General features: G+C 49.8%; 8 protein-coding genes across 8 annotated transcripts; 4 read left to right on the top strand and 4 right to left on the bottom strand.

Moving 5' to 3' along the window:
- Window positions 1–1574: 1574 nt before the first annotated feature.
- On the top strand, window positions 1575–2539 carry EPUS_00525 (uncharacterized protein; the record flags this gene model as incomplete). Its single annotated transcript, XM_007804554.1, has 2 exons — window positions 1575–1962; window positions 2010–2539. 2 exons carry the CDS (start codon window positions 1575–1577, stop codon window positions 2537–2539), a joined length of 918 nt encoding a protein of 305 aa, XP_007802745.1.
- Window positions 2540–4257: 1718 nt separating this feature from the next.
- On the bottom strand, window positions 4258–5669 carry EPUS_00524 (uncharacterized protein; the record flags this gene model as incomplete). Its single annotated transcript, XM_007804553.1, has 4 exons — window positions 4258–4392; window positions 4453–5164; window positions 5229–5508; window positions 5585–5669. The coding sequence occupies 4 exons, from the start codon at window positions 5667–5669 to the stop codon at window positions 4258–4260; spliced, it is 1212 nt and encodes a 403-aa protein (XP_007802744.1).
- Window positions 5670–6991: 1322 nt separating this feature from the next.
- EPUS_00523 (uncharacterized protein) lies at window positions 6992–9091 on the bottom strand (the record flags this gene model as incomplete). The annotated part of the gene is made up of 1 exon (XM_007804552.1): window positions 6992–9091. One exon carries the CDS (start codon window positions 9089–9091, stop codon window positions 6992–6994), a length of 2100 nt encoding a protein of 699 aa, XP_007802743.1.
- An 841-nt stretch (window positions 9092–9932) lies between these two features.
- Window positions 9933–11663, bottom strand: EPUS_00522 (uncharacterized protein; the record flags this gene model as incomplete). Its single annotated transcript, XM_007804551.1, has 4 exons — window positions 9933–10505; window positions 10552–10850; window positions 10897–11275; window positions 11508–11663. 4 exons carry the CDS (start codon window positions 11661–11663, stop codon window positions 9933–9935), a joined length of 1407 nt encoding a protein of 468 aa, XP_007802742.1.
- A 1006-nt stretch (window positions 11664–12669) lies between these two features.
- EPUS_00521 (uncharacterized protein) lies at window positions 12670–18030 on the top strand (the record flags this gene model as incomplete). The annotated part of the gene is made up of 4 exons (XM_007804550.1): window positions 12670–13061; window positions 13105–13699; window positions 13749–13919; window positions 15805–18030. The coding sequence occupies 4 exons, from the start codon at window positions 12670–12672 to the stop codon at window positions 18028–18030; spliced, it is 3384 nt and encodes a 1127-aa protein (XP_007802741.1).
- Window positions 18031–20491: 2461 nt separating this feature from the next.
- Window positions 20492–20917, top strand: EPUS_00520 (uncharacterized protein; the record flags this gene model as incomplete). The annotated part of the gene is made up of 1 exon (XM_007804549.1): window positions 20492–20917. One exon carries the CDS (start codon window positions 20492–20494, stop codon window positions 20915–20917), a length of 426 nt encoding a protein of 141 aa, XP_007802740.1.
- A 29-nt stretch (window positions 20918–20946) lies between these two features.
- On the top strand, window positions 20947–22350 carry EPUS_00519 (uncharacterized protein; the record flags this gene model as incomplete). Its single annotated transcript, XM_007804548.1, has 1 exon — window positions 20947–22350. One exon carries the CDS (start codon window positions 20947–20949, stop codon window positions 22348–22350), a length of 1404 nt encoding a protein of 467 aa, XP_007802739.1.
- Window positions 22351–23612: 1262 nt separating this feature from the next.
- On the bottom strand, window positions 23613–24292 carry EPUS_00518 (uncharacterized protein; the record flags this gene model as incomplete). Its single annotated transcript, XM_007804547.1, has 3 exons — window positions 23613–23690; window positions 23787–24082; window positions 24184–24292. 3 exons carry the CDS (start codon window positions 24290–24292, stop codon window positions 23613–23615), a joined length of 483 nt encoding a protein of 160 aa, XP_007802738.1.
- Window positions 24293–24621: the final 329 nt, after the last annotated feature.

Genomic DNA, 24621 nt, shown 5'->3' with positions numbered 1-24621 from the left:
TCTTCCGATCTAATTTGTGCAACAACAGGGAACTCCCCTGCCTCGCGTTCTGCAAGAATCTCTTGTACAGCCTTTTCTACGCGCTCATCTATATCCTCATTCGAATCGGCCATACTGTGGTGGAGCTATACGCAGAAGAATACACCCTATTTGGAAGAAAATCAAGATGGGCGTTACGCTGATATGGGCGTTATGGTGAGAGCCACGCGCTGCGCGCGGGCTTGTAGGGGGGGTACCCCCCTGCAAGTGGGGCCCTCTAAGGGCTCCACCCATTGGGCCACGGCTACCACGGAAATTTAGGTTTAAGGTTACGGGCACCAAGGCCGCTAGTGCCAGATTGGACCAATTAGAAAATACCGTCATTTTACCGCGGTTTGGTGGATAGATCGAACCTTTTTGCTTCAGCCGGCCCCAAAAACCATGAGAGCATGTCGAGTGTTTAAGATCTTCGATTTTTGTCTCTAAACGAGCCTATGCCTTGTCCTCGCCCGCATTTTGAGAAGGTTCTTCAAGGTATTATGCACTTCAAGGACCATGCGGCCACTGTTCACAACTGCTTTCTCTTCGCTAGATCGGGTTCAGATTGAGCTAATCAGGATCAATTGATTGAGCAAAGTCATAGCGCCCTAACGGTGGCACAAATTTTGCTGAGTAAGGGCGCAAAACCTACACCGTCGTCTCACCTGCAAAGGCTCCATGAAGCTCCAATCGCTTGTTTTAGTGTCCTGAAGCAACACTTGGGAATATTAACACAAAACATAAGGACAAACGCGACTTGCAAAACCATCGTCAACAACTGCAACAGGGGTACCATGCATACCTTGGACCGGCTTGAAACTGTTTATTCTGTGTCTAAGTGGCATCACGATGACTCCTGGCCTCCTGAAGCGCCTCTTCTATCTGTTAGCTCTGGACGATGTATATTTTCCGCTCTAGACTCTCCAAATTCTTGTTGATAGATCTTGTCACATCGAATATGTTCCAGGAACCAATTGCCAGCAAGGACGTAACCTGATTTCCGTCTTCGCTACTCCCATTCTTTGCTGACTATGCTGCACTGGGAGGAGCGTCATTTGCCTTGCCCATTGTTATAAGCTTTTGCCATACTGATGAGGTCGGAGGCAACTTGATTGTAGCAGCCGGTCCGGAGGAACTATCAACATAGGTGGTGTGGAGAAGAATCATCATCAAATGGAACGATATTTATAGTGCGCTCAGCATTTCGATCGCCTTTTGAGGCCAGCAGGCTCCCGAGTTCAAAATTGCAATTGCCTTTTCCACTTGTCCAACGCACCGTCCTTGCTTTTCAACATCACGCAAAGGCTAGCCGAACAAGATAACGGCCACTGGGCTACGCAGAGCCAGGCCGGGGTAAGCAGCCGGTAAGAAACTAGTCCCGATATGGGAATTGTCATTTTGACGATTGGTTGAGATCGTGCATCGCCCATGCAGCCAAGAATATTTTCATTGGCTTATACTATGCTGTTCTGTCATCGTCTTTTGCTCCAATTGATCTTTACCTTATTCTTAAACCGAAAGGCTTAGAGTGCAAGTCGACAGACTTTCTGGACATCATGACTGAATGTCGTGAGTACGATCCCGAACAATCTTCCCGGAAGAAAAGGATCGCTCCTCAAGTCTGGGATGAAATGCGTCCTCTCATATTGGAGCTTTATCTTACCGAGCAACGCACGGGTTTGAGGCGAGGTCAGAATACATTTCTGTCACAGAAGGACGTTTTACTGACATTTTTGAGTACCCGGCAATACACGTTCGCTTTAAAGAAATGGAAAGTTACCAAGAACACCCCCGGCCGTGTCAAGCGCAGCGCCGCCAGAAAGCTCCACGAGAATCCCAAGCGGCATGGCTTTCAATACAAGCAAAGGGCGCTCTCGCCATTGGACATCAGTCGGTGCCCTATTCGTTATCCTGGTTTCGATCCAGCGTCTAGCCCAACAGCATGTAAGTATACCTCCTGCAGCTGCTAGGTTGCACTCTAACAGAGCCAGCGACTCCGTCTCAGATGACCTGGGAGACTGCTACCAATGCCAGCATGACTCCTCGAGCTGCATCGCCTCGGGCGTCGGCGGCTGATAACAAGCAATCGGATTCCATAGACTTGAAAAAGATGACAGATGCGATGCTGGATTTGTCGCATGAGCAAGCGCAGGGAAGTGTGCAAGACCTGGCTCGAACACCTGAAGCCAGGACTCTAATTTCGGGAATTGAAGAACAGGTCGTCACTAGCTCACACCGCCAGGGCTGGAACACCGACAGTCAATTCGCAAGACTGAAATGGCGGCTAGAGCTCCTCCTTGACAACTTGGAGGCTGGGAAGACCGTTGAGTATTCTGATATTGAGTCGTGTGAACTCTGGCTGTCAGTCTTTGAACCCTCGAGGAAGTCGGAGGAAAACCTGATTTCGCTTTTCAAGGACATATTGACCAGGATCAAAGCTATGGAACGTATGAAACGTCAGTCCTTATCAAGCGACACAGGTTCCTGTCTTAAAAGGCGCAAAATGTCACTGTGTCTCTAAGAACGGTTCACTTTGGTATTGCTGCGCTTGTGGCGACGGTGGATTGACCATCGTACTGGATGTCGGGTGCGTAATGTGTGGGCATCATCGTTGTGGAAATTGCGCGATTCGTTAACTTTATTCATGACAGTTAAAGGTCTAAAAACTGGCACACCTGGCAGCATTGCTGAGTACCTCAACTTGAGACCTTACCAAAATCAAGTTTTTTGAGAGTTAAGATGGGAATAATACATCAGTAAAATCTTAGAAGCCCGCAGTGTCGCTGATGTAGTGACAGTGTGGATATTAGAGAAGCACATTGTTGATAGAAATATATAGAGAGAGGAAGAGAGAGAGGGAGGGAAAGAGGAAAGGGGATGCCGGGGAAGGTTACGAGCCGACAGCGGCACCTATATCGGTGTTTTAGTTGGTGCTCTTGGCGCCTCGAACGGGTAACTATCGGCATTATGTAATTACATATAAAGCGAGCCTGGTGTACTAGCCGGCTATGATTTGGCGCTTCACCCGGGTCGATTGAATCTGCCTTAGATGCAACGACTTCTTCCCAAATGGCTCCGACTTCTTGACTCGGTTGTTCTTTAGAGGATCTGCTCTTTCCGAGGGTCTGTGCTCTTTTCGAGGGTCTCTGCTCCTGTGCTAATTACTCGATTTTCTACTGGTTTGCAAGTGCCACATGACCGATCGATATTCCGGGAAGCTGTGAAGCGAGACCATGTCGTGGTTGAAATTGAGCCCCCTTATATTCGTGAAATTGAAGGCTGATCGAGCAGTCTGAGGCGGTGGCGCGGTAGACAGGCAGGGGAGACCATCTGAGAAGGAAGAGAGAGAGGAGGAAGAGGGGGAAATAGTAAACCAAAGAACCATGGAGGACATCAAGGAGCAGGCGGGGTTTTATACCCGGACCAAGCGGCCAAGGGGGGGGGTTTGCCCGATTGGGCGAGTCTAACCCCGAAGGGGCAGCGCACTGGCACCTAGACTAACTGCACAGCTCTAGGTTCCGGGACATAGGACGCTGTTTTCGGCTGTCTTTGCCGCCGCTTTTGACACCCTGTGCACCCTGTGGTCATGTGACTTGTGCGTCTCTCTCTGTCCATCTCCATTCCCTTGACAAGAATTTCGTTCTGTCCTTGAAGTTCATTCAAGCGTTCAGGGACACGATCAAAAAGGGCACCAATCGCTGTATCTTTGTGCGTAATATTGTTACATCGTGACGTGTCGGTTCAACAACATCATTCTAACGGATGCAAAACAGGTACAGAGTATCTGCGGTGGGAATACGGAGTACAAAAATGCCTAGCCAAATCCTTTGCACAAGAGGTCTCTTTACATAAGGGGTTCACCTATGTTAGGGCATCCGAAAAACTTTTGGGGTTTTTAATAATTTGATATGGCCTTAAGCCCTTAACAGTCGGCCTCAATTGCTCAGGGTAGGGGCTAATGCAGGCCCTGCTGCCGTCAAAAGTGTTGAAGTTCATTTCAATAGGATGACCACCCACCTGGCCAAGATTGCTTGAGGGCCATTCGCTCCGAGACTTGATGTGATTCACAAGTTATGGGAATAGGCATGGCTGTTTCTATGTGCAGTAAGTCAAATGTCACCTGGGACACTGGAAATCACTTTTGTTTTTTTATATCATGCTCCTAGCTCCCTACCTAACGATTTACTTGTCCACTCTTCCCATGGTATGGCATCCGTATAATGTCGTTCCCATTTCGGCCTATACCTTCGAAAGCGCAAACAATTCATAAACTCCCTTCTGAAACTGAACCGACAGCTCTTTAATAGCTTTTGCCTCATGCGCAATCAGCTGTGTTGCCACCAACCCACACAGCCCCTCCTTCGGATCTATGAACTGTACTCACGTCAGTTCAAAGGCATATTCCCGTATATCGTGGTCCATCCACGAACTCACCCATCTGAGATTAGGCAGACCTGACCAAAGCATTGTACCCTTGCTGAACCACCCGTCATACCCATCCAATGACACCAAACCGCCCAGGCTCCAACTCTTGGCACCATCGAGCGGAATATTGGCCCCCAGCTCGATATCAAACCATTTACTACTCTCCAGCAATCTCTGCAGAGCCTCCTTACTCTCCGGCGTGAGCTGAGGCCGGAACAACTCCTCCCACGACTTGGACTTCTTCAATAACCTCTCATCCCGTCGCAGAACCGCTTGCATGAATTTGAAAAAATCCCGCGCCGACCCAAACGACCCACTGCCACCTAGGCAGTCCGTCGGGCCGTTGTTGAGGTCGAAGTCCTCACCCAGCGACACGCATTTCCCGTCTTGGTTCCACGTGCTCATCTCGGCAATCCGCCCGGCCATGTCGGGTTTCGTGCGCGGCCAGAACGTCACGTCGGTTAGGCCCAGAGAACTCCACAGGCGTGAAGACATGTAGTCTTCAAGGGAAAGGCCTGTTGTCCGTTCGATGAGCTTGCCGGCCCAGTCGGCGCCGAGGCCGTACATCCAAGCGGTGCCGGGCTCGAAGAGTAAAGGGTGGTTGGCGCGGGTTTCGACCGTGGGGCCGGAACTGGGGATTTCATTGCGGGAGGTGCGCCATGCGACGAGAAGCGGGGAGAATAGCTCGTAAGCGAGGCCGGAGGAGTGGGTTAGAAGGTGGCTGTGATGATACACAGGATATAGATTAGCAACTGAGAGTGCGGGTGCATTGTGGGGTCGGGTACCGGACGGTCATCGGGTTCTCTCTTGGTCTGAGGGTAAATTGGTTGGTTGTGGGATCGATGGGGTTGGAGATGATGGGGATGGCGGCTAATTCAGGGAGCAAACGGGTGACGTCTTCGTCGAGGGTGAAGAGGCCGTCCTCAACGCATTGGAGGACCGCAATAGCAGTGAACAGCTTAGTGCAGGAGGCTATTGCCATAATGGTTTCCGGCTCGAGGGGCTTGCTGGCATTTTCGACACCAAGGGACTGCACGCCCATGGCGTTGGTGTAGGTGAAACTTTCTGTATCCATACGTACAAGGCGGGCTTATTCGGACTGCTGTGACCTGGGAAACGGATCCGTGCTAGACAAACATACCAGTTACATCAGCCGCGAGAAGGACGACACCGGGGAGTATGCCGGCGTCTATTGCAGATTCGTAGGCGGCTTCGAAGGGTGCCATGATGGGCATGGGAGGGAGATGAACGGATGTCGGCGGCGACTGTACTGCGTTAAGAGTCAGGATAGGTGTCGCGGGGCTGCTCGATGGCATTCAGGTCGGGTCAATATAACTAGACTCCATGCGTCGCTGGTCTATAAGCGGGTCGAGGTAACGAGCCTCCGGGCGTAGCTGATTTATAAGCATAACTATCGGTATCTGTAAGTCGGTGGCAGCGTGTATTCTCGGCACACTTGTCTGTTCTAACTTAGACAGCAGTGTTGCTTGCTTTCGTTTCTCATTGGTCCGCGGCCATTACTGTTAGAAGTCGTAGCAAACAGCGTACGGAAGTGCCAATTCACTTGATTGAGTTACTCCTATCAAGAGGAGCATTTGCTCATACTAATAGCTATAGAAGCGCATTACTGTAACAGCTCAGAAACAGCATTTGGCGTTCAATTCGTATAGCAATGCTCACTGCCATAAATAACAGGGCGTAACAGTTACAAGAGCGTTTCGTGCGTTTTGCATGCGGGGACCCTTGTACCATCATGCTAATACGTAACAGATACGTATCATATACGCAGGGATTCTGACAATTACTGTTGATATTTATCCGATTTCTCCTTCTTCTGTTTCATTTCTACATAGCTATTATGTACGGAGTGATGCACGAAAGATTGTTAAACTACGCTAAAACGAACCCTATCGAGAGAAGCTAGCTTACATTAGTCCCGAGGGTCAATACGTTACAGTTGTTAAGAAGAAGAAGAAGAGGTCAATCAATACAGGATGCTGTTACGGTGATGTTAGTACCTCAAACAAAGGAGGCGTTAGCCAAGAAGCGATAAGATGTTATGGACAGGGTGTTAGTTGGGGCGCCACTGTATGAACAACTAGCCAACAAGTCTAGTAGAACGGAGTATGTATTGTATTGCCGTCCACGCTCAAGCCAATAGTTGCATCTACCGGGCGAGGAGGCGTCAAACGAGAGCACGAAGGTGAGAAGGGAAGGATCGGTTGGTGGCGGGAAACCAGTCAGCGCCTGGCGCTGCCGGGCTCAGAGGCGGCGGCGCAGCAAGCTAGAAGATGAGGCCAGCTGGGAGGGAGGCGAAAGAAGGAGTAGAAGGCAGAGAAGAAGGGACGATGGAGAAGACGAGGAGCAGCGAGCTCTGTATTACTACCCGTATACCCGCGCCAAGCGGCGAGGAGGCGCCAGCCCCGACCGGAAGGGGCCGGAAGGCCGAAGGGCTAAACCGGAAGAGGCAGCGCACCGGAAACTAAGTTAGACTACACATAAAATGACCATAGCCAGAGTTATACTTCCTTACCGCAAGATGCTCTTCTCAATCATGCTTCGCCGCCCACTCTTTGTAAAATTCCAGACATTCCTTGTTGGCCACACTTGCACTGTTCTTGATGTTCATGCCAGAAAGAATCTGCTTCACTGCTCCTTCAACCTTCTTTCCGTTTACCGTAACTGGGATAGCTGGCGTCTCCTCAATGAAGCCAGGTACATGTCGTCCACTCAAGTCCTTTCTAATATAATCTTTCACCTTTTGAACCAGTTGATCATTGAATGGCTTTCCTTCTGCCATCTGTAGAAATAGGACCACGGTTTCATCTTTGTCTTTCTCTCGTCTTCTGCCAATACACAGCGAGTCCTCGACCTCTTCGCTGAAGTACTTCAAGATAATGTTGTAAATTTCGGATGACCCGAACCGGACGCCACCAGGCTTGAGCACTCCATCACTGCGGCCCAGCATCCACATTCCGCCCGTAGTGGGGTTGAAGCGGACGAAATCACCGTGACACCAGACCCGCTCCCCTTTCCGGCCACCATCCTTCTCAAATGCGTCAAAGTAGCTGCTTCTGTATTTCTTCTCTCCTTCTGGACCAGGAGGCCAGAACATACAGGGCTGGCATGGAAACGGTACGTCACAGATCAACTCACCTGGTTCACCAGTCTCTGTGATGTCGCGGCCTGTGGTAGAGTCGTAGCAGCGGACGGACATGCCGAGGCCGATACATTGAATCTCGCCCGCGTGCACGGGCAAAAGAGGATTTGGCGCGCCAAAGAGGGAGAGGATATCGGTGCCGCCTGTAATTGAGCCCAGAAGGACGTCTGGCCCAAAGGCTCGGTATGTATATTCGAAGGTAGATGGGGCCAAGGGAGATCCTGTGGAGAAGATGGAGCGGAGAGATGGAAGATGCGCAGGTGGAATGGATTGCTTTGGTAAGAGATTCGACTGTTCAAGGACGGAAAGATATTTTGCGGAAGTTCCAAAATGATTGATCTTTAGCTCATCGATCAATAGTGGCAAACTCATCTGGCCATGTGGCTGGAAAGGGGAACCGTCATACAATATCACAGTTGATCCGAGGCTCAGGGCCGAATACAGCCAATGAGCCATCATCCAGGTAATCGTTGTGTAATAGAATGACCTGTCTCCCACGCCTATGTTGCAGTGTAGGGCATGCTCCTTCTTATGCTGAAGCAGGACACCAAGGGACGAATGGACGATTGGTTTTGGAGACCCCGTCGTACCCGATGAGTACAATATGTAAATAGGGTGGTCTGGTGGTAGGGGTACGAATTCCATGGGCGCGTTTGACAAAGGGCTTGAAAGAAAAGTACCATATGGTATGGTGACAGGGGATGGACCCTTCACAGTGGAGCCGAGATCGAAGGGACAAGAGGGGACGGTGTTGAAGATGATGACAGCTCTGAGACTAGGTAAAGATGGGACAATCTGAGAAATCTTCCCTTGGGTCTCATGCGTCTTCGCGTTATACTGTACAGCGTTGTCGGCGAAGAGGAGGATGGGCTCGATCTGAACCAACCTATCAAGAACCGCACTGACACCCGAGTCCGAGGAGATTCCTGTCCAGATGGCACCTATCGACGTCGCAGCAAGCATGACTATCAGCGCATTCGCGTGATTTGCAAGATAACATGCCACACGGTCTCCTTTGCAGAGCCCATGGGCACGCATCGCATTGGCACACTGACGTACTCGTTCTCGAAGTGAGGCCCATGAAACATACTCTCTAGTCGTCTCGGTGGCACCAATTACCGCCATAGACTCCGGATCAGGGTTCGTAGAAGGATACAACAAGTTTTCCGCAAAGTTCATCGTACAGCCAGGGAAGAACTGAGGTCGAGGAAACATCGGCGCTGAAGGTTCGAAAATGGACGAGTATGGCTCATTCAGTTTAACACCAGTCCAGTGCAACACCTCCTCCCAGAACGACGCTGGGTTTGACACACTCCATTGGTGGAAATCCTTGTATCTACAAAAGGAGAGGCCATATTTCTTCTCGATGTGTTGTTGGAACGCATATATCTGGGTCTGCTCGGGATGTGAGTGCCGCCACAACTCCCTGCTCTCAAGGAAGCACGGGGTCTCCATACCCAGATCTGATAGTTGCGAATCCAGGGTCATGAATTGTCGCACAGCTTCGTTACCAGAATGCTATCCTCGATGTCCTATTTAAAGAGCTGCTGACTCATCTTGCGGACTCCGATGTAGCCGCATGAATCCACAAGTCGCCCGACATGCTGCGACAATACGGAGTAATACTAATGACGATGTGGAGATGGGCAACTTCAGCTTTTTTGGATCCCAGAGTCCCTAGGCCTATGAATTCTCTTGGGATATTGTCTGGCCGACTTGCGGCTGATCTTTGCTCCGATGCCGAACATGCAGTTGTGCTCTTAACTACCTCTCAACTCTAGCTTCCGGGACAAAGGACGCTGTTTTAGGCAGTTTTAGGCAGCTTTTAACGCTGTTTTAGGCGTCTGTTGCACCATGGGTTATGTGACGTGCTACTGCCTTTCTTGTCACCTAGTCTAATTTCACTAACTTTATGGAGTCGTGCGTCCAAAGTAAACGCTTACAGCTAGTTAGTTTGAGGCTAATACTTCATGGACCCCCGTAGCAAGCGACCGAGCCCTGTCCCCAAAATTGAAACTGTCAGCCCGCTCTGCAGCTTATGGACTCCCCAACATATGGGATTCAATCCCATTCCAGGCCTCAAGTCCTGCGTGTACTATTACAATCCAGCTCTGTTTCACTGTATATATTAATACATCTATGGGAGTGAAGCCATTTTTGTCATCAGGTTCTCCATATCTATCAAGGTTCACTCTCATATAACGTGACCTGATACCAACTCCATCATAACACATGCACACTGTGGCGCAAACCGCACAATAGCTGGGGAGAATGTACAATCTTGATCAACAATATTTTGCAGACTGAATGCTTATCCCGATAACCCGATTCATCTTGTCAGATACATTTCTAACATCCTCTGGGCCAAAGCCTCTCCACTCATATACGCCCCCACAGCCGTCCCCAATTCCTCGAAAGGCGCAGTGTGCTCCCCAGCAAACCACAATCTCCTCTCAGGGCACCCTTTCCTAATAGCCTTCACGTCCTCATCCGCTTCCTTCATCCCCACCTGGAAATTACAATAGCTGCCATATCCACTCATCTCATCCTTCTGCCACTCAGTGCTCAATATCGCCTTGGGTTTACAGTTTTCATCATAGGACGAGAAGTTGGGCAGCAGGGAATAGTAGGGACGGAAAAAGGCATCAAGCAGAGAATAGTGCTCTTCCGAACATTTCCCATGTACCAAGTTGATGATGTAGTTTGAGCACTCACCGTATAGGTAGAAGAGGATTGTTGGGCGTCGATTTTCGGGCGAGAATGATGCCAGGTTCCAGATTTCTTGCGGCCAGCAGCGGGGGTTCGTTTCTGGTGCGTATTCGGGTGAGAGCCAGTTGGTGTATCCCGCGAAATCATCGGCTTGATCGTCAGTCCAAAATGCAAGAGGAAAAGTGATGTACACCTGAAGATGTTAGTTTGTGAGGAGAATGAGTGGAAGTTTTCCCGACTTTTTCGAGGTGGCCGACGGAGATGGCGTCGATTGCAGAGCATATCCTCGGTGGCAAAGGCGGTGCGAAGGCTACATCTTTGTGCTGCTTCAGCCACCCAAGTGGTGTTGTCATCAAGACCTCATCGAATAAGAGGTGCTCTCCCTTCTCTGTTGTTACGGATATTTTACCGGCATCTCGATCTCTTGGTGTTTGGACTTTGACCACCCTCTCTTCAAGTCGAATGTCTGCTTTCTCAAGAGGCAACTCGGCAATTCTGTCCAAGATGGCCTTGTATGTCGTTTCAATGAAAAGCTCCTCTGGAGGAATCAGTTCCCACCAATTCCCATTATCTGTTTGACTTACCTCCACCACAACACTCTTCCATCCAAGCAAATCTCAGGCTCTGCCTTGTGATAGGATGCCCCACATAGGCACCCCACATCTCACTCATGCTCAATATCAGCTTCTGATCCCCAACCTGGCCTGGAAGCTTCTCCTTCACCCTGACTGCAACGTAGTCATACAGACTTGCGCATTCCGGTATTGACTTTTCATTTTTCTTACTGTATTCAAATGCTTCTTCTATGATATCCCAGAGCAATGTTGACAGTTCAGAAGCCTTCTCATCTAAGAGAAGTTCTCCAGAAGATGTATAGATGTTTTGCTTACTGTTCCAGTGATGCAGAGGTGTGTTTGTTGCTATCGCTAGATCGCGGATTGGGTGTCTGTTACCTGTGGCGTGCTACGAGAGCAAGTGTTAGACAGGGACAAAGGAGAGAGAAAGGGCAACGGAAAGGGAGGTGCTTGCGATCCAATTCGGTCCACTTGACACACGTTAGTTCTCAATTGACTCGCAATCCAATAAATTTTTCATACATATCAACAGTGTATCCCAATTTATCACTCTGGCATATCTGAGAGAAGCAGTCAGCCTTTTCTGCAAGAGCATCTGTCCTGTGGAAGTATAGCCTCACTCTTCCTCCAATCCTATCTCGTCCCTCGAGCATTGTCACCTGAAAGCCCTGTTGGAGTAATATATCCGCAGATCGTAACCCAGATATCCCAGCACCAACAATGCAGATATGAGGCGTGGCATCAGCAAGATTGAAAGAAATCTTCCGGCTTCCCATGATGGCTCTTCTTCACATACAACGTGACCTGATAGGGTGCAATGATGCAACCGTTGCACAAAGTTATAAAGGCCTAGAGGGTTGATTGAGAGTTACCTTTACATGCATTCGAGTATTCATCCTTTTTTGGTCGTTGTAGGGCCTTGGCGCCTAGAGAGCTATTCATCCGAACTTTTGCATCTTACTATGTAGATTCTAGTTAGCTACAACACACCAATGAGATTCAGAGTCATAGCGCTCCACATCGTAGAGTCTGGCGAAGCGTGAAACGCGGTAAGTTACCGGGCGCTAGGCAACGTTGGGAAACAGACCAAACGATTCGGTTATGTCAGAATAAGGGGCGGCTGAAATAGTGCTAGTCCAGCTTCTCATCAACGAATTATACCACAGCGGATGGTAACATAAACTAGCGGTTACTAGCATCAGACTGATAATCCTGCTCTCCTAAAGAATCAGATGAAGCCGAACAGATCGCGATGCACATGTTACCACGTACGTTGAAGAGATTGAACCAGCTGAGACGTACATGCAATCAAGTGACACCGCATTATAATCCTGCAACCTACTTGGCCCTTTATTACTGCGAACCACAGCGATACAACGTGGGGACAGTGAGGGGATAAAAATGAATTAGGTTCAATTCCTAAAAGCGCTTTGATAGTTCAGTCGTTTTGTCTCCTTTTTCTGGGACGGAAAGCCTTTGCCACGAACCCTCCCGGGCTCGGTCCGGGAGTCTATGAAGGGACTGTGGCCAATCGGATATCACTCAATAAGCCAAGCGCTTGAGTAACCAAGCCTTGGCTCGTTGTGCACCCCTTTAAATAGCGAGGCCAATAAGGCCCCAGCAAGAACATTAGGGAAGTGTTATCAGAGGTTGCAGCACCACAATCCTATCCTGTTAGCCGCGAGGGTAGTGACCTTGTCACCATGGCATGGCCATTATCTACTGCTCCACTTCCACTTCAAGACATGTTCTTGAGTGACCGAACCACATCACACAGCAACGATGAGCTTCGGCTGTAGTGCTGGAGACCTTTTTGTCCTCGGAGCGTTGGCCTGGAAGCTCTACAAGAACTGCAAAGAATCCTCCATCGAATTCAAGCGCGTCTCTAGCGAGGTCGCATCGCTCCACGTTGTCATAAAGGAAACCGAAGAATACGTCCAAGAGACCCACGGGCGTAGTCAGTTGCGGTGCGCTCGACTTAAGATCCTGATTGACGGATGTAGGGATGTTCTCGTGGAGCTTGAGAAATTATTGAATAGCTATGAGAGTTTGGGGACGCAGCAACAAAGAACTTGGGATCGTATGAAATGGGGTTTGGAAGAATTGGCGGACGTGAGATCGAGGATCATTTCCAACACTACCCTTCTTACTGCGTTCACTTGCAGTTTGGCCAAGTATTTGCCTTCCCCCATCTTTGGAATAGGAGTGGGCTAATAGATATAGTTCTTCAACTACACGAATCGAGATGCGACTTAACAAATTCATTCAAGAAGTCAGAGCTGGACTCCGTGAAGGCTCTGTAATATCATCGTCGGACGTTGCAGAGAACATCGACTCTGAAGATATATGGCATCTACTGGGACGAGAATTGGAGGACGTGGGAATATCTGCTTCGGTCGTGGAGGAGAATCATGAGTACATCAGCAATTGGCTAAAGACAGCCATTTCAAATGGCATGCTAGAGGAGATGGATCACTCAAGACGACCCGAAATGGAAGGCTCGGTTGACTCTGGGTATGGAAGCTTTCCTGGCGACACATCTGACACACGAAGTCTTGGTCCCATCACTGTTGCCAATGAGGAGTTCGGAAACCAGTTGTCGCAACATTCTTCTCGAGTTCGCTTGAAAAATTCTACGCTCTTGACCAAAACTGACACCAAGGTCACAAAAGCCTCGAGCGTGTCTTCTGTGCTGTTCAGGCTCTTCAAGAAAGATACAGCGATCGTTGAGGCTGCCAGCGATGGAGATATCGCTAGAGTTGGTAGTTTGATCAGCTCAGGTGCGAATGTGAATGCTCGGGAACAATGGGGTGTAGGTTCGCCTGCCTGTCTTTGAGGTCATAATTGCTGATACGATGCAGTGGTCCGCTTTGAGCATGTGCGCATACGGTGGTCACGTTGAAATCTGCCGTATGCTGCTAGATCATGGCGCCGACTTGGACAATATTGATGTAGACGGAGATACGCCGGAGAGTCTGGCAGCAAATAGAGGTCATGCAGATGTCCTGATCATGCTGGAAGAGGAGAGGGCTGTGAGAGATCTGAAGGCAAGGGAAACAGACGATCACGGACATCGAAGGTCTAGATAAAACACAAGAGAAGTATGTTATAATAGTAGGATGTTGTATTGGGTTATGAAGAACGGGAGTTATGGGAGTGGCATGAGGCGGGACACGAGGGAGGGAGTCGTCTACTCAATTGAGTCTTAGTGGGCTTAACAAGCGAAGATGCAAGTATTTTTCTCGCTCGTAATATACATAATATGTCAGGCCTATTCCTAGAAATCCATACCTTGTGGGATTCAATGAATAATTCTAAGTACTTTGTACACGGATAGTACTAAGATCCGCTTTTATTGTTACTTACTGGACATCTTCCCTCAAGACATAACATTGTAGGTGACAGCACGCTTGCTAATCCAGGATGGAGAACTTACAGATACACATATCAACTGGGAGCATTTGACATGAGCGAGAGCAACGGTATGGCTGACATATTCGAGCAACCATGTCCATTTAGATACAGAAGAGCCTACTTAACCTAGGATATTAGCGACATTTTCTTGACTTTGTATTTTGCTCGATATTCTGACGTTAGACCGTCCTTGGAACCGAGTGCTTCTATCAAAAATCGCCAATTCCTCCTGACCCCTGTCTAAGAGAAGAGAAGGACTCGACATGAATCAATGAGTATTGAAATTATCTCTAATCATGGGACTTATGACTAACCAAACCACGTCCCACAGCTTTGGACCCGCCGAAACCACTGTGAGGACTCATGTGCAGAACGCTATACACGTTATTGTATATGCTTCAAGTCAATAAGAATGTATTACTAGTCTATCATACGTTTCATGAAGTCGACGTCTATAAAGTCTTGCCAATCGGAAAGATATCTTGTCAATCGGATGGGACTCATAAAAGTGAATGCTGTTCACTAAATCTAGTTTCGTAGACGTGAACTGCCAGACGGAATTATAGTATAGCTTCTCGATTTGAAAGCTGGTCGCTGTCACCGCATATAAGAAAACGGCCCAAAACACGTCTCCAAAGGTCCCTCGTCCAGGAAAATTGCTACACGAAGAGATATCCGTTGAACATTGCTACTGCTCTGTGTAACCGGCAGGGGGAGTGTCAAATAAGAGCACAAAAATAGAAAGGGAGGGTCAGTTAAAAGACAGGGAGCCGGTTAGCAGCCTGGCGTTATGATAATACGGTGCTCGGAAGTAGCGGCGTGACGATCCAGAAAGGAAAGGCCAGCTGGGGGGGGTAACGAGAGGAGAGGAAGGAGTACAAGACAGGAAGGACCAGACCCTGAGAGAGATCGAGGAGCAGCAGGCTCCTTATAGCGGGGCCAAGCGGCGAGGGGCCGCTTTGCCGGATCGGGCGGGGCTAAACCGGAAGAGGCAGCGCCCCGGCACTTAGACTACTACCGCGTAAGTCAGCTTTTGCTACTGCTGGGGCTGGGTCTCCCCCCTTGAAAGAAATTGGATTGTTAATTTCGCATCCAACATATGCGTGACTAGTCCATATTAAACCCACCTACTTGATCGTTGGTTCCCACCAAAAGAAGAAGAACTGCTTGGTCTTGTGCATTTTCTTTCATCCTCTTACCGCAGCTTCACCACTTCACCATTGAGCAGCTGAATAGCGAGTGCGAGGTCGTTCCGGCTTGCCCGGCGGACTGGGTAGGCTATAAGGGGTCCACCAATCATTATTAAGCTCACCGGGACTCGGGACTCGCGGGTCTGCCTAGAAGATCATTGAGAATTGTTTGTTTGTCATGTTCCCCATATTTCTATTCTTTCAGTGTCTTTTTTCAACGCATCGGTGGCAAGCATCTTGACGTTTCGCACCGCTAACTTCTTGCGACATATACAAGGTACTCGTGTACTCGTGTTTAAACAACGCAACCTAGACTACACGACCGCACCTACGGACGTTTGCAGCTGTTGTCACCACTTCGAGGAGGATCGAATTGACCGGCTCTTCTGTGATTTCGCAGTCCTCTAATAGGCCTCCCCGATACATACAGTACTTCTCTATATTGGCATCATTCCTTCGAAGCTCTTCTGGCCATGCCTCGTCGACCCTCGAACCCGTTCCCCAACAACTCGCCGTCAATTCCCTGGCCGTCCTTCTCTCACCTCCAGCAGAGAAGGGCGGCGGTCTGTTCAAATCAGGCTCTGGGAAACCTAGCAGAATAGCACAATTCTTCTCTGCTACACCTAAGTCAAAAGCAGAAGCACAATCTGCTGCGGCAGCATTGCTTGCAGCGAGCAGGGCGCAGGAGCAGCTATTCCTCAATTCAACAACACCTCCAATTAGCAACCCATCACTGTCATTACCGACTATTTCCCTTTCCACGGCGACGGCGGATTGCATCAACATGGATGCGCCGCCTACCACACTCTTTCAACCCCCTTCTCCCGGCGAGGCAAGGCGCTTGGCCAAGCAACATGCACAGTTTGCACCTCTCAACTCCCAGTCTCACCGATACACAAGTCGGCATCAGGGAGGCGAGTTCCCTGAACCGATCATGGATGAGCCGCCCTACTATTACCTCCTCACCACCTATATTTCCTACCTCATCCTCATCATATTCGGGCATGTTCGCGACTTCTTTGGTATGCGATTCAGAGAAGAGAATTACCGTCACCTCAAATCAAGAAACGGATACGCTGCACTCAATAGTGATTTTGACAACTTCTACGTGCGGCGACTGAAAATGCGCATCAATGACTGCTTCAATCGGCCAGTTACGGGTGTCCCAGGCAGATATATCAATCTACTCGATCGGACCACGGACGATGGCAATTATCACTTCCAATTCACGGGGACAACGACCGAGACACTGAATATGAGCTCGTACAACTATCTTGGCTTTGCACAATCTGAAGGTCCATGCGCAGATTCGGTAGAAGAGAATGTAAAGAGATATGGCTTGAGTATGGCTAGTCCTAGGGGTGACGTGGGCACTTCTGATATTGCAGTTGAATGTGAAAGCTTAGTGGCGGAATTCGTTGGCAAAGAATCTGCAATGGTTTTTTCTATGGGGTTTGGTACCAACGCGGCTGGTTTTCCCGCACTGGTGGGCAAGGGAGATTTGATCATCTCTGATGAGCTAAATCACGCCTCTATTCGTTTCGGATCACGCCTGTCGGGCGCCATGATTGAGTCCTTTAAACACAACGATATGAGAGATCTGGAAGCGAAGCTGCGCGATGTCATCTCGCAAGGTCAGCCACGTACACACAGGCCATGGAAAAAGATCTTGGTGGTGGTTGAGGGTCTGTATTCCATGGAAGGCACGATGTGTAATCTGCCAGGTTTGGTCCGACTCAAGAAGAGGTACAAGTTCAATCTGTTCGTCGACGAGGCTCACTCAATCGGTGCCCTGGGACCTAAGGGTAGAGGTGTATGTGAATACTTTGGGATTGACACCAAGGAAGTCGACATCTTGATGGGCACTTTGACCAAGTCTTTTGGAGCCAATGGTGGGTACATTGCAGCAGACAAGGCCATCATTGACAAGCTTCGGGTCACCAATGCGGGGACCATCTATGGAGAATCACCTTCGCCTGCCGTGCTCTCTCAAATCAACAGCGCTCTTCGGATAATCAGTGGAGAGATCGTTCCAGGTCAAGGCGAGGAACGATTGCAAAGACTTGCTTTCAATTCACGCTATTTGCGATTAGGGCTGAAGCGTCTCGGCTTTATTATATATGGGCATGACGACTCTCCCATCATCCCTCTTCTACTATACAACCCGGCTAAAATGCCGGCCTTTTCACACGAGATGCTCAAAAGAAAGATATCGGTTGTTGTGGTGGGCTATCCAGCTACACCGCTGATCTCGTCGCGGGCAAGATTTTGTGTGTCCGCTGCCCACAACAAGGATGATCTGGATCGCTTTCTCTCCGCTTGTGACGAGATTGGGAACGTACTACAACTCAAGTTCGCCAGCGGCATTGCAGGTGGGGCGCCGCCGCTAGAGCATGGAGTGACATGGGAAATGGAACAGAGCCGCAGACGTCTGCAAAAGCATGACAAGTCTGTCAAGGCACTCGTGTCTACGCCCAGGTGGCGTTTTGAAGACGTTGTGAAACGCGGTGTCCAAGATGTCAAAGTGCCGTTACGGTGAACCTAGCCGGATCTTTCTGTCTGTATAATACGAGCGAGATCGCTAGAACAGGCCATGATAGCTCCCGAGCCGAACCCTTCCAGCTAACTGGCAAGGCTTTGTACGAACTATGATGCACCGTTTCAAAAGGTGGCGTGAAATCGGTTGGTGCTACCTCTGTGCGCTTACAATTGAGCGTTTTGTTCTACAAATTCTGCAGCCAAGTGTTCTCCAGACAGATCAGGCCACTTTACATAGATTGCTGTTGCTGGGAGTACCATGTATAGATGGAGATCCAGGACGACGCGTTATGCACCGATGGGGGGCTGGTTCTTGCTCTAACGCCCTAATAACACTCTTCTAAAAGGAGGACTATGACAAGGATTGCTGTATGGTAAAAGTGAAGCGAATGCCTACAATTTTTGCTTCTCTCAGTGAAGCAACTTAGGAACGTGGACAGGAACCATTCACACTTCCTCTTTCTCTCATTCAGCGATAGCATCCCAATACAGGATCAAGATGCCATCTATCGGCTGATTCAACGATGGCAGAGTTGCTTGAGAGCAATCGCTCCTTTCTGCGTGCCATCTTTCTCCGTCATTTTTCTTCAACTCCCTTGGTGGATTATGAGGCTCTATCGAGAGAATTTGAACGGCTCCGACATGATCAGCGGTATGCATAATAATAGCTTGTAACGCCCCACTCTCGAGGCGATCATTGAGAACCGCCGGGGTGCGTACGTAGTACAACTGCATGCTATAATGGACTGACACGGCAGAGGTGGAAAAGGGATCCCGCGCTCGGGTCTTACTGGTTCCCCTTGGACGTCAGGCTACATTAGGCGAAGCCCTCAAACCCTGTTGCACGTCACGCTTCACGGGCAAGACTGCTTTAAGCATAGGCATGCGATCGAGCGCTTGGTCACCACTGTTCATCAAGTACTACGTCGCGTGGCAGCAACTGCCCTAACTAGTTGAAACTGTATTCGATGAGATCGTGTCAGGGAAAATTGACTCTTGCCAATGGTCATGTCGGATACCGCGCCACATCTGTGTCTAGACTACGTGGGTATGTAGACGATTGTTCATATCGATTAGCCCATCAGTAACTACCGCTCAACTGTTCAAGGCTTAGGTGCCTCGTTTGGAGTCTGCTTTGCTGCAAAGACACTACTAGTAACGCCGTGCTACGAATACTTATGCCGGGTACTGAAATACGTACACCGTATTAGGCGAAAGAGTCTGATGCCTCGATTTCTCTGATCATGCATTTGCATGCGAGGTGGGAGCTCTTCCAACTCCACTACACCGAAAAGACTTGCCAGTTCCGACTTGCTGGTTTGACTTTCCGGCCAGTCAGGCCAATTCGACCCTCGGTGTGATAAATTTGGCGAGATCTGCTACGGTGTATCCAGCAAGAAGCCCATCACGATTCAGTTTAGGTTACCACAAAAGTATGGAGGCCATGAAATGCTGCCAAGAAAGAATCCTGCTACTACTACTACTACGTAGTAGTAGATGACTCGAGTACTACGTAAGTAAGTAGTAGTAGTACGGAGCACTACTACTAATTGATTCACTACGTTCTTGTGGGGTCTTGCAGTGCAGTGGCTTGAGGAACCCGAAGTGAGTATGAGTGAGCGTGAGCGTGAACGTGACACTGACCGCAGGTAGTTAACTGGGCTGACTCTAATTCCACCTTACCCATCTTGCACCGCCACCACAATACACTACTGTAGAACACAGCACCGCGCAGCACCGCACAGCACCGCGCAGCCTTTCATCCACATCGCAATGCTGCTCATCTCTGCTCCGCCTGATTCGCCAATGCTAGATTGTGATACTTCTGCATCTCATCTACATCTTGAGCTTCGTGGTGGGATGAGCTTCATTCACAGACGGTGCCCCATTTCTGCTGTTGCATGAACCGACCACCTCTTGTCTAAGCCCCCAGTATCGATGGAGACATGCATAGTAAGCAGCTGAGCACTCGTCCAATCAACCTTTAGCCCACCAAAAGATCCCCGCACAGCCTCATGCAGCAGATCCTGGTCAGAGCGCCCTGCTCCACTGCCGCCGTTGATATAATGCGTAACTTATCGTCAGGCTATCATAAGGCAACAGAAAAAAGTTCCCGGATGATTCAAGGCAACCGCTTTTCTCAATGCTGATCAATCACTATTGACCGTACATTTCGCTACTCCGTACTTTTTTAAGCTTTTCCTCTTATCGCTTAAATCCAGTTGAAGCCTCACTCGGGCGTTCTTATATCATCCCTATCCAGACCTCGACCTTGACCTTGACCTTGACCTTCTCATTTATACTCTCTGCTGCGCCGCGTTGAAGATTGCCTTTCCGCGCGATCTAAGTCACCTGTGAACGAGGTTCAATTGGTTGTCATTCCTCTAGGACATTGTTTGGCAAATCTAAGTGTTTATTGGTAGCTGGTATAGTCCAGCAGCTTCCGGTCCTTTGACCTTACAATGGCCGATTACGCTCAATTTCCTCCACACTCCGAGGATGTCCGGGATAACTTCGCCAAGCTCGGAGTAAACGACAAAAGGGAAAAGGATGTCAATTTTCGAACTCTCCAATCCAGGCGAAAGGTTTCACCCGCCCATACTAGGGCCACACCAATGCGCTATAAGTACTACGTCTTTACGAGGACAGAGAATTGGAAGGTTGCAGATAAGGTCGAGATCATTGCGCCGCAAGAGGAGTTAGAGCGAAAAGTCGCCAAGGGCAAGAAGAGCCATTCGGTGCTGGAAGCCATGAAGAACATGAGCCCAGACCGTCGAGCTCAGATTCACCGGCTTCTAACTGAGAAGAATCTTGCCAACGAGCATGGTGATGCTGTGAGTGGCAATGCGTTCTTATCAACTCTCCCAACCCAAGGGACAGGACGGTAAATGGTAAAACAATTCGGGAGCATCTGAAAATGGACGTCATCATCGCTCAGCATATCCTACCTGACGAGAGAAAGGCTAAGTTCTTCGTCGGAAAAAGGTCAGACATCAACGAACCCCTGATGCCTGAGGGAAAGCCCAAGGAAAAGAGTATGGATAAGCCTTCCCCGGCCGGCAAAGAGGCCAAGAGCGGCAAGGAAGACCGTGAAGATCCATTTGATAGAGTCAAATTGTTCAACGACGATGGTAGACCGATGGATAAGAATGGGCCAATTCCTGAATATTTGCCGGGGCAGCTTCCATCACAGCTACCACAACATCTTCCACCACAGCTACCCCAACATCTTCCCTTCGATCAGGGCACGGGACAACCAGGTGGGCCTCCCCGAGCTCAGCACGTAGGTCCTTCTCAACCTACAGGTCCTACAGCGAATCCTATTTATGGCGACCCCTTTTCCGCCCCTACGCCAGCGTCGAAACCACCCCATAACATCCAAATACTGGACGAGTCATTTGCACCAGAGAATGGTGCGAACGGCGTGTTCCCTGTTCACAATCTCCCATCACATGGACAAGGCAACATGCGCCCTTATACACCACCTCCACACGTTCAGCATCCACACGGGAACAACTTCCATGGACCTGATGCTCGATCCGGAAAACCGCCGAATCAACCAGTCATCACGCAAGAACCACTAAAAGGCGGACACCATCCTAAGCAAAGGTCGGTGTATGGCGATAGCAGCCGCGGAAGCGACGATGACTACGTCCTCTTCGAAGATGACGAACACAGCTCTCACACCTCATATGGCGATGATCACGAGAGGTTTCCTCATCGCGGCAGCCTGGCGCCCCACCGTCAGTATTCTGTAAAGAAAGGAGAAAAGACCTACCGCGAACACCGCCGTAGCCCAAGCTACCCAACTGAACCACTACGTCGCATCGGAGCCCCTCAACGCGAGAGCCGCTACAATAATGATGGTCGTCACCAAGTAGAGACTATCGTCGCACGTCCTGCCCGCCGCAACTCGTCACGAGAACGGTGCCGACAGATCCGATATGTGCAGCCCCCACGCTTGGAATTAGAACCTCGTTCCCCAACCTTGACACCCATCTCCAACTCCGGCTACTCTCCCTGTCGACGACTTCCCAGCCTCCTGTTTCCCAATGAGGTGCTGGACCGTGAGAGAGATGACCGGGAACGGGAAAGGAGGGCGGAGGAGTATATGCGCTTGGGTGCTCTTCGGGAGCGTGAGGAGGCAGTGCGGAGGAAGGAGAGGGACTTGAATGATCGCGAGTTCCTTGAGCGAAGTGGTGTGAAGTTGGGGAGGAGATCCAGTGGGCATGGTTGGTATGATGGGTATGATGGGTATGATGGGTATGATGGATATGATGGGTATGATGGATATGATGGGTACGATCGGTACAATCGGTAGTGACCGACTCCCGAGATGATGATGGTTGCCCTCCTCGCCGCTCCCAAGAAGCTTTTTGGGGCTGCTTTTCCGCTCCCCCTTTTTGTTTTAAAACCCCGGCATATCTTCCCTCCTTACTTCTTTCCCTTTTCAAGATGCCACTTTTTTGGCTACAACCAGAAAAAAAAAGGGCCAGGCGTACTTCGTTACATGGGTGGCTGATGTCTTACGACCTTCTTCATGCGTTTCGGCTGGATATCAGAACAGTTGTTTTTCTTTCATCACCTGTATTTCCGACAGCTTGTTGCTTTTTGGCGCCCCAAACCTACCTAGTCACCTCAGGAGACAGGACTGAGGGGGGCAAAGCGCGCTTTGTATTGTGTTATTTTAGTTATTTTTAGTTGCTGCCGCTGAGGCTGGAGGTCGACTTCTCTAGTCGTTGGAAATGTTCGCGCCAGTTATGTACCTATATCTCCACACCACGCCAAAAGTGCGATTGCAAACCAATTGAGCATTCTCATCTTCCCTTCATCCGTTCCGCCATGACTGTGACTGACTCTGACCTTGTCTTCCATTCACCAGTATTGCTCTGAACCCCCTCTACCTTCCTACCTTTCCTTCCATCCAGGCTTGGACTACACGCGATACCATCACGCTCGTTTACCACGCAGGTGCTGAAGAGATCAGATCGTTCTTGGACTCGGCGAAATCGTGCTTCTTTGGGTGTTTTGGCCGTGCACGTCTGAGTCGTCATTTTCGATTGTCCTGTTCATAAGTAAGTTTGAGAGCTCTCTTTCTCTCTCACTCTCTCGCTCTCGCCGTTGCGATCTCCTTTCTCGACTGCGTAGGATTATGTAGCCCTGGCCTCTCACATCCATGGTCTCCCTGTAGGGGAAACGAAAGGCATGTGCATGGGAAAGCGTAGGAAAGACCGGAGTGGATTGACTTTGCCGGACTTTGGAGAAGAAGAACTGACTGCCTTAGGTAGGGAAGAGAGGGGTCTACTCGGTTGATGGCATGTGTTGGTTTCACGAATGAGGGAGATCTTGGTATAATCAGAGGGGTAGAAGCAGAAGCTGGAGGGATGGAGAAAGCTGTTGATCCAGTACAAGTGAATAGAGTTACAATATGTCCGGAACATACGCCTATAGATGCACAGGACGCAGCCCCATGATGAGCCGGTAAGTTTAGGCCACGACAGGCGTTGCAGTTCGATGATACATGGTGTCGAGCCCCGATCGACGTTTTCTTTCTCACCTTCCTTCCAACAGAGCCTTCCAATCCTACAGCGAAGGTTTCCCTCCCTGTCCACCCTGCGGTGCTGTCACTCCCGGCGCGCCCGCTTGGCCAGCTTGAAGCATCTGACAAGATGTTTAGCTCAGTCCATCCATTCCTCACAATCGACATCTGAAGCTGGAAAACAGCTGCATAACAATCTGACAGTGGGGCGAACTCACCGAACTGGCACCCTCCCGCATCAATCCCTCTTCCCGTTCCCGCTCCATGATCTCCTGCTCCTGACCAAAAGCTAGAGCATATGGGATTCCCAACAACAGAACGCTGGTTGATACCACCCAGAGGCTCTTGCCAGTGAAACTTAAGGCGGAGCCGGTGAAAGATGCGATGGAAGAGGATGTGGAGGAGATCTTGCCGCGCGCGGAAGGTGGGATGATGTCGACGAGCGCGGCGACTCGGTCGAGGAGCGATTCTGAGGTTGGCACATCGAGGTCCGAGGCTACTGAAATCTCGGAGTCTGGGAGCGATGTGTGGTTAGTAAGTAGTTTGATAGGCAGACTGCTCTTCACCATCTTCGCATGACCATGCCGAGACTGTGGGCGTACTGGGAGTTCATACCTGTGTCTGTATAGTCGTCATCATTGTCGCTTTCCAGCAGCGCGTCGTCCTTTGTCGTAGCGGGCTTTTCGGCGAAATGCTCGTCCTCTACTTCCTTGAGCTTGACCATTCTGTAGCTGTAGCTCTCGAGGGTGTATAGCCTGCAGATATTATTGGATTGAGGCTCGAAGGAACGAAGGGGGAGGCCGGGATGTGAAGGTGAGATGCGTAGATGTGTAGATGTGTTCCTCGTGATCACTGCGAGCTCCAACTTTTTTCCAGTGCAAGGAGAGCTTGGCGCTGATGGATGGCCGACTTGGATATTATTCCAGTCGTGTACCTCGATCATGGACAAGATGGTCCACCTTCGCTTGCTTTGCGGACGGCGTGCGGAGGAAGTGGCTATACTTCTATACTTTCCGTGATGTGTTGCGGGCCATATCGACTCTGCTATTGAGA

This window comes from Endocarpon pusillum (genome assembly GCF_000464535.1).
Source record: "Endocarpon pusillum Z07020 unplaced genomic scaffold scaffold344, whole genome shotgun sequence".
Taxonomy (NCBI): domain Eukaryota; kingdom Fungi; phylum Ascomycota; class Eurotiomycetes; order Verrucariales; family Verrucariaceae; genus Endocarpon; species Endocarpon pusillum.
This window is presented reverse-complemented; position numbering and strand designations above follow the sequence as displayed.